We start from the raw sequence: 8,815 nt of genomic DNA, 5'->3' as shown, positions 1-8,815 counted from the left end.
TCAGCTGGACCTTATACATCTGGTAGTATTAAGCTTTTCGAGTAAATACCTTAGTAAATACACATTGCTAGTCGTAAATGATCTCTAGCCTATTACGTTACTGTTGAATACTGCGTAGAGAATCTGTAGCTGCACTGCTGTCATGAGTGTGCTAACCAATGAAAGCAACTGTGGAACAAACAGATGTGAAGTCAATTACACATCTGTTAATAAAATACATTACCTCGTAGGAAAAAAAACCAGGAGTAATCACTACAATGTATGGGTATAGGTTGGCACTTTATCATAAAGTAAAAGCGTTACCATCCTGGTGAGATAATACACAAGCAATTGGCAGCACAACGTCTCTTTAAATCCCTAGCTGAGTTAGGCTGGATCTGTCAGTCTAGACTAACTGGGTATTTGTTTTGAATGGGACAACTCAAAACAGAAAGAGTTACACTTTCTGTTTAAAATAAGCTTAACTCATTCAAACAAGATTTTTAAAGAGATTCATAAAACCTTTTCTGAGCAGCCAGCACTGAAGAGCTTTTTTTTCACAGTGGCAGACACGCTTTCGACATCTTGGTACAGATAATCTCAGTCTGTACCCTTAGTACATTAGACAAGGTGCTTGTGGCAAAGTAACATGAAACAGAAATGCTAGGGTAGCTTTCTATTACTCTTTAACAAGTTATGAAAATATTACCTTGATTTTGCCAAAATGTTAAACAACATACCAACTGTGTAAGGAGCTAGTTAATTATCCTGCTATAATTTAGGTTTAGAATGAAATCTGCAAGTTTTAACTTGAGAGAAATAGACAGCCTCCCCTCCCCAAACCAAAACAAATAATAAATCCATTTTCTGAATAAAATACTCTGTGGACATTACTGGTATGACTGATTTTAAAGGCATTTTTATAACTATGTAACTCATAGTGCCTGTGTTTAGTTTAATTCTCCAAGCCATTAATCCTTTCTATGGATTAAACTTCTTTTGAGACTTTATATATATCTATATATATATGAATGAGAAAAATAGGTTTCAATACACACTTTTCTTTCTTTTTTGCATGTAAATATCTGCTTCTTTCTTTGCATATGTGTTATCATTTTTGGTAATATGCTTATTTGTGTCCATTTCATAGGCACACCTTACCTACAAACCGTAACTAGCTACCATGGCAAAGGTCTGTGTGACAGCATTTTCTCACGTGTCAGATCTCCCACTCTTCCTTTGTGGGAATAAGCCCACTAATGTCAGTGAGACAAGACCCCTAAGACAAGTAATGTTTTGACCCATGATACTCCTACGAAATTCTAGCTGAACATCTGCAGTATGTTAAGTCATAACTATCTTATAAAAATAGTACCCGAGTACAGACTAAGTGCTAAAGACTAGTGACGACTAATTGCTGCAAAGAAAACACTCTACCTTAGTCTGAGGATGTGGATGCCACCTTGCTAAATATTTACACAACTAACCATCAGGAATGGGCCTGTAAGAATTGTCTAGACATGTATTTACACGTTTACAATTTAAAGGCAAATCGTCTTTTTTTCCACTAATATCAATGGGAGTTTTGCCATTGGCTTTGGTGGGAATCAGGGATTTGGTCAATAGAATAGTTATATTCTATTTTATATAGCTATATTTTCAGGAAGGAAGAAAAAAAAAAAAGTGTTTCTTCTATCCTCTTTCCTTTTAGAACACAACTAAAGGGAAGACAAAATTTAAACGACTCCACTGGGTTGATATGATGTTAAAAGTCTAATGTAAACCTACAAAGCAGGAACATTGAGTTAAGGCTTGAAGCTGATTGTTTTTTAGTTTTATGTGGAAGGATAAAAAAGTACAAGGCAAACAATCCTTTGGAGAGAGAAAGTATATTTTGATTACCCCTTCCTTTTATTGGAAAATCATTCCTCATCACACTATGAGTGGACTCCAAGCATCATTGTTAGCAAGTAAGTCACAAGAACCAAAGCTGAAGTATGGATAAAGCAGCAAGATCATAACACATCAAAGTATCATATTACACTGAAAAAATACCTCAGCGTCTTAGGTGGTGGTTTATTTTTCTATAAAAATTTGCTCTATGTAGGACTTCATTCACATGGACACTGGACAATGAGGAAGTATTCGCTTTGGCGGTAGTGGATTGCACATCTGTTTAACTTGTTTGTAATTTTTTAACATAATGTTTCTCTGTGTTGTACAGGATGTTGAATCAGGTAGCATTCGACTTTTTCCCCCCGCTACTGAGGTGTTGATGGTCGCGCTCTGCTGGGGTGCTTGTTTCATTGACTTTTGCACGCAAATCCATTGCTTAGAAGAGCAAGCTTCATTTCTGGACTGGTTTGGTGGGTCTGTTTTACTCATTATCAGTCGGCATAAATAATAAATCCAGAAAATTGCTGTATTTGTTGTTGTTTCCTCCATGTGCTTTTCCTCCATCTAATTTAATGTAAACTTCGTCTCCTGGCTCCAAATGAAGAACACACTGTTACTGGCGTAGTCGTAGTTCTGAATCGGCATCCTGAGCAATCGCACTAGCTCGAACCTACATAAAATGCATAATCAGTGGTTAAGAAAACTCAGATAATTCTTCCTGCATGGTGAAATTAAAGCATGTCCTCAATGTTTTATTCAAGCATGCACAAGTTGCCACATGAATGCCTGGCAACGTATACTGTAGTTCTTTCCTATGGTTATTGCTTATTTTCTCCTATAATACAACATCTGAAATGAAAGCAGGAACTGAGAACTATCCCTTTCTCAGTCATCTTATTAACACACAACCACCACCTGCACTCCTGTAGATGTTTGGAGCCTTTTTTAATACATGCGGAATAACAGCTGGAGTTGGGACAATGATCTGGTCATGTGCCAGTTTTACATTGGCTTAGCTTTTCTTTGAGTGGGATGAGTGACTGACACTGGTGAGGATCCACAGTGAGGCCCTGTTGATAATACCAGGCTGGACTTTTCCCAGAGGCGATTTATTGTCAAACTACTAACGGCATCATGCTGCAAAAAGAATACAAACATCCGCACCCACCCGCACACACACTTCCAACTGCACACAAAGCGGGTCAAGGAGCCCAGTCAGGGTTGCGGAAACTGCTATTGCCACATTCAGTGAGCAAACATTAATTTCAGTGTGGTTAAGAGTGCACATTTGCAAAATCCACAGGAAGTTTCTATTCACTCTAGGGGTTTTGGAATTTACAAGTCACTCAGGGACTTTCCTCATGTTGGCAACTTTTCACTTTAACCTAATTTTTTTTCCCCCAATTCCTCCCCTGACTATTCTGCTACTGTACATTTCGACATTACTAGTCAAAACAACCCGGTCATGTTGATTTTGAGATGCATGTTGGTCCAGCCAATAAATAGCCCATGCCATTGCAAGTCTCCAAAATCTTTATATAATAATTTGACCCTGTTCGGTAAAATATTTAAACTAGTTGTACGTGATATATTCAGTGTAAACACCATCTGCTGTTGCTTGGCTTATGTTCTAGCGTAGTTACAAAGCAGTCAAGTGGATTTAGTGGTTACGGCAAACCTGAACTAATGTAATAATGCATGATTGTGTACTATATGTGGGATTTATCTGTTCTGAATTGAAAAAATAGGCTATAAACTCACAATTTTCAATGGATTCCTTTCAAAGTTTAAATGATAAATTTCCAAAATTAAATTTCATGCAATAGGATTTCACATTAATACTGAAACATTCTTTTACCGCGTGGGCTTTTATGGCATTATGCAGCTGAAAAAAATCACGGTAGGTGGAAATTCTTTATACATCCGTAAGGAGAGGGAGAAAGGCTTACAAGGCTGCAGGGTATGACAGGCTGCACATTTAAACTGATACAATGGCATGATGATAAACCCCAACTATTTCAGACTTCTTGATCCTGAACTGCCTGGGATTGTTTACAGAGGCCAGCTATTTTGCTGGTGTTTAAGCAAGAATTGTTCTAAGCACTGGGTATTTCCTCTGGATTAATGACAGGCAGGGGGAGTGAAGGCTCTGGGCCAGTTAACCCTGAAAATACCCTCCAAAGGAAATAAACGGGCTGAGACACTCGCTGGAAGGTAGGGTGTAAACAGAGGGGCGAATGGGGAAGGAGCAGAAAAGGCTAGAGATGAGGTAGGAAAACTTTCATAGAGAACTAGTGTCTTGCATACTGGCAAACAAAATGGTTAAAAGTACATTCCAGATTCCCATTTACATGGTAATGAAATGCTACTTCCGTGGATTTGTCTAAAATGTTGTGTTTCTGTGGATGGTAAAGGAGAATTCGAATTGCATTAGTGACTATCTTAAGGGAGTCAACATATGGGCGCTGACTACAACAGCAATGAATTGTTGAGATTCTACATACAGTATATACTGGCTGAAGAGAAAAAGGAAAAAAAGACTGAGTATTGAAAGTCTAGAAACCAAAGTGCTGATGTTCCTGCCCTCTGCATAGCAATAAATGCCCTCTAAACTCCAGTGTGCTATTCTTGGAGGTTTTACCTGCTTGTTTGCTTAGCCAGAGCAAAGGCTAGGAGAACAGTCTCAAATGAATTCTCAGTGTACTGCTGCAAAAGGGTAACTGTATCTCAAAATGAAGCCGCTAACGGGCTATACATTACAGAAGTTGCATGCAACTTCTCTCATGAAGCTACGCTCTCAGGTTGCACACACATACCAAATAGTGTGATATAAGGTAAGCTGTGTTGGTCTCAGCTTACCTTAAAGCTGAGATTCAAGCTTCATAACCATTAAAGGAGGCAATGTGTTAACACCAGAGACCTTGAGGTTCCACCTGTACACTGCTCAGAGATGATTTTTTTTTTCCCCCTGTAAGTCATGCACTTTCCAGGGGTTTGGTCTTTTCTTTGTTAGAAAAACACTGGATTATAATGATGTTGACCTTTGTCAGACTCCCATTTAACGACTTAATTCCAAAATTTCTGTGCTTTCTTACAAATTAACACACAAAATTAACCACTGTCACATCAGCGTTTAGTGTTTCAAGCATAAATCATCATCAAAAGGAGGCACTGCTTGCATTAAAACTGTGTGTCAATTTTAAATAGTTTGTATTTACCTAAACCACTTATCTTTGCATAGATATATACAAACAATATACAGAGAACCCCTGCCCTTTCTTTTTTTTCTTCCCCTTTGAATCACTGCGAGTTTAATTTGTCTCATATCTGGTACTGGAAGCAGTCACATTTGGGGCAACGATTAGACTTCAGGCTCAATGCAATATTTATAATTGAGTACTTTTTAAAAAGTATTGGTGTGCATTTTGTTCAGGGTTTAGGAAAATAACCACTTTAAATCATTATAAATAGGGGGCAAAACCAGAAGAATGTTTTAATGCAAGTAAAATGGTATTCTCGCGGTGGAAATATTGCCTTTGTATGAAGAAATCGAAGTGCGCATGTAGCGATGTACTTCGCTTTACTAGTCCTGCTTTATCTGCTGAGGTAGTATTTATGGTGGACATTTTCTAATTTAATTAATTGCTGCTGATGGCCTCATTATTCTGGTTCCTCGGTACTTCTGAGGGGCCATAAACAGAAGGTTAAGTGCCGTTTTAAATGAATTAACCGGCCGCCGCGGCTCCCGCCTGTGCCGGGCGCCAAGGGCCGGGGGCTGAGGGCTCCGCCGAGCTGCGATGCTCTGCGAGGACGGGGCGCGCCGACGAGCGAACGGACACGGCGGGGACACCGGATCAACCCAGCCCAGCCCGCCGGCGGGCTGGGAACAGCCGGGCAGAGCGCTGGGCACCCCAAACCGGGAGAGCCGCCCGCCCGTCCCGGTACCCGCTGCGTGCCGGAAAAGCCCGGGCGGGGAAGGACCTGTTGAGCGGCAGGTCCCTCGCCCTCCCGCCGCACCGGGGACCGGAGGGAGCACCGCGGAACTCCCGGAGACGCGGGGATCCCCCGCGCTGCCCCCGGCACCCGGGGTAGGAGGGATGGCGGTATAGCCATCTAATAATTAGAGCCAACCTCTCTGTCTGCGAACAGTGTATGGAAGAAGCGCAAAATTGCGAAGGACGGTCCCCGGGGGCGATGTGACAGGCACGGCCCCTGCGAGCGCGGTGGCAACCTTTATCCTAATTAAAATGGGTGATTCCTCTGTCTCTCAGACTGTAGCACGGCTAGGTCTTTAATTATTCCGAACGTTTCCCTCATGCCGGAGGTGCCGGCAGACCTCGGGCCGCAGCTTGTGCCGGCCCGCCGCTGGGAGAGGTCTCCGGGCGCCGCGCTCTCACCATTACCGGGTTTCTCTGGCAGAGGGAAACCTCACTCCCCGCCGGGGGCTGAGCGTGTCCAAATCGGGCGTGGAAGCCCCGTCCCGTGGCTGTTTTCCTCTCACCCTTCCCCACGCAGGATCACCCCCTCTGAGCTCACCCGCCTCCCCCGGTTCCTGTTCATTCCCGGCGAGTTTCCGCTCTCTGGGGGACCCCCTGTCCCGTTCGCCCCAGCTGGAGCAGCCGCCTTGGCCGCCCTCCGCTCCAGGCCCGGCTTGCTGCGGTCAGCGCTCCGCGGTGGCGCCGATACTGAAACCGGGACAGCAGCCGGCACCGGACGGGAGGGCGGGCGGCCCCGGACAGCGGGCTGGGAGCGGGCGCCAGCGGGGACTCCCGAGGAAAAGAGTGCTCTGAGTCCGCATTCACCCCGTGGGCCGGGGCTGCCCCGGCTCTGCGCGGAGTCCCCGGCACCCGAGGCGGAGCCGGCAGGGTCCCCCGCCGGCTGCGGAGCAGCGAGCGCCGGCTCCCCTCAGCTCCCCCGAGGGTTCTCGCCCCTTCCCGCGCGTTGCCCTCACGGCGCTCGCTCCCTCAGGGAGCCCGGCTTTCCCTCCCGGGTTAGGGTTGGAAGGGACCTTAAGATCACCGAGTTCCAACCCCCGAACTATTCCAACTCACTTCCTTGCGCCCGCTTCCTCCGAAACCCCGTTTCCCCCGGGGTGCCTGTTCCCCTCACGGTATCCGGCTGCCCTCAGGAAGCCCGGTTCCCTACGGGTGCCCGCTGCCCTCAAGTCCCCGGCTTCCCGCGACTCCCCCCGTCGCGGCGCCCACCTGGTTGTTCTTGCAGAGGTCGGCCCACATGCTCGTGCCGTCACCGCCCCTCATGAGCACATGGTAGGTGAAGAAGTAGATGCCGGGGATGGAGCAGGTGAACTTGCCGGTGGTGGGGTCGTAGTGGTTGCCCAGGTTGGTGACCACGTCGTCGAACTTGAGCACCTCGTAGCCCTCGTGCTGCCGCTTGAGGCCGGCGTAGAAGGCGATCTTGGGCACGGTGCTGTAGGTGGCGGCGCTGATGGCCCCCGCCGCGTTCAGCCCCGGCGCCCCGGGGGGGCCCGGCAGGCCCTGCCGCCCCGGCTCGCCCTTCTCACCCGGCGGCCCCACCGGGCCGGGCGGCCCCGGCTCTCCCGGGGGACCGCGGGGCCCCGCTTTGCCCGGCCGTCCGGCCTCCCCCTTGGGCCCCTGGATGAAGGTGGGCAGGGACTGCATGAGGCCGCGGTCGGGCGTGGCCGCCGTGCTGGGCGCCTTGGTGCCGCCGTAGGGGTCGCAGACCATGCGGCAGGTGCCCAGCATCTCGTAGTGCGCCGAGGTGCCGGCTGAGCTGACCAGCACCGGGATGAGGATGACCAGCAGCAGCACCATCACCACCCCCAGCGCGCCGGCCGCGATCAGCCGCCGCCTGCTGCCCACCAGCCGGCTCAGCGCAGGGCGATCCTCTTGCCTGCTTTTGGACAAAATCTTGATGGTTGGCCGGGGACCTCCTCAGAGCCGAAAAACAGCCGAGCCCGCCCGAGCTCGGCTCCCCTGGGGCTTCGCCGCCCTCCCGCTGCCGGTGGCGGCGGGGGCTCCCGCGGGTCGCGGCTCCGCTGCGGCCGCTGCGGCCGCGGGGCGGGAGGGAGAGCAGAGGAGAGCAGAGGAGGGGAGGGAGAGCTGCCGCCGCGCCCCGGCCGCCCGCACTTTTATGCTCCCGCTGGCGATCGACTTTTTTTTTTTTGCAGGCTGTACCAGTCTGAGTCAACTTTCCCTGGAACTTGCCTTTCCTCTCGCGATCGCCCCGCTCGCCTCCTCGCTCGCTCGCTCGCTCTCTCCTCTTTTTCCTCCCCTCGCAGAGACGACAGTCCTCAGCGGGGACGCTCCTCCCGGCCGCCCCGCCGCCGCCCCGCTGCCCGCCGCCGAGAGCCCGCAACGCACCGCCGCGCCGCGCCGGAGCCGGAGCCCGAGCCGGAGCCGGAGCCGGAGAAGAGAGCGGGATCCTGCCCGGGTGCCACCTGCCAGGAGAGGAGGAGGCTGACGAGCGCGCTGGAGCAATTTATAGGCACCCAAAAGCGCAGGGGAAAGGGGAGCTGCTTTGGCATCTCATTCCAGCATCTGCTCTGCTCTTCCCACTCACAGAGAGTTTGGCATTACTCTGGCAGTGTGGGAAATATGTATTTCCCCCCCACACCTCTTTCCCTCCCCCACCCCTCCCGCAAACGGATGAACGGCGAAATCGTGAGCCTCACTCACTAGCTGCATCTTGCGATGACAGCTCTTTCTGGAGCAGACCGAAAGGAAGAGATGTGTTTAGCAGCCTCTGGGTACCCTTCGAGGGTCACCCTCTGGGTCACCGATCGAGAATTAAAAGGTCAATCCACCTCCTGCTTAACGCTTCCCTGAGGCTGCCCTGCCATATTAGTGTTTTCTGGGAAATACCGCTTTAAATGTAGAAACGCTTTACAGTTACCCATTGTCCAAGTGGAAGTTATTTGAACATAAACCTCACACCTCGCACAGTAACAGAGATTAGCATC

At 48.9% G+C, this 8,815-nt stretch overlaps 1 protein-coding gene across 1 annotated transcript; it reads right to left on the bottom strand.

The window, feature by feature from the left end:
- Positions 1 to 1,849: 1,849 nt before the first annotated feature.
- Positions 1,850 to 8,430, bottom strand: C1QL3 (complement C1q like 3). The gene is made up of 2 exons (XM_030504396.2): positions 7,080 to 8,430; positions 1,850 to 2,545 (listed from the first exon to the last, which is right to left on the bottom strand). The coding sequence occupies exons 1-2, from the start codon at positions 7,665 to 7,667 to the stop codon at positions 2,489 to 2,491; spliced, it is 645 nt and encodes a 214-aa protein (XP_030360256.1). The 5' UTR covers positions 7,668 to 8,430; the 3' UTR covers positions 1,850 to 2,488.
- Between the last annotated feature and the right edge of the window lie 385 nt (positions 8,431 to 8,815).

The sequence above is a fragment of the Strigops habroptila genome, chromosome 1 (genome assembly GCF_004027225.2).
Source record: "Strigops habroptila isolate Jane chromosome 1, bStrHab1.2.pri, whole genome shotgun sequence".
NCBI classification, from domain to species: Eukaryota; Metazoa; Chordata; class Aves; order Psittaciformes; family Psittacidae; genus Strigops; species Strigops habroptila.
Note: the sequence above shows the minus strand (reverse complement) of the source record. Positions and strands in the feature narration are given on the sequence as shown.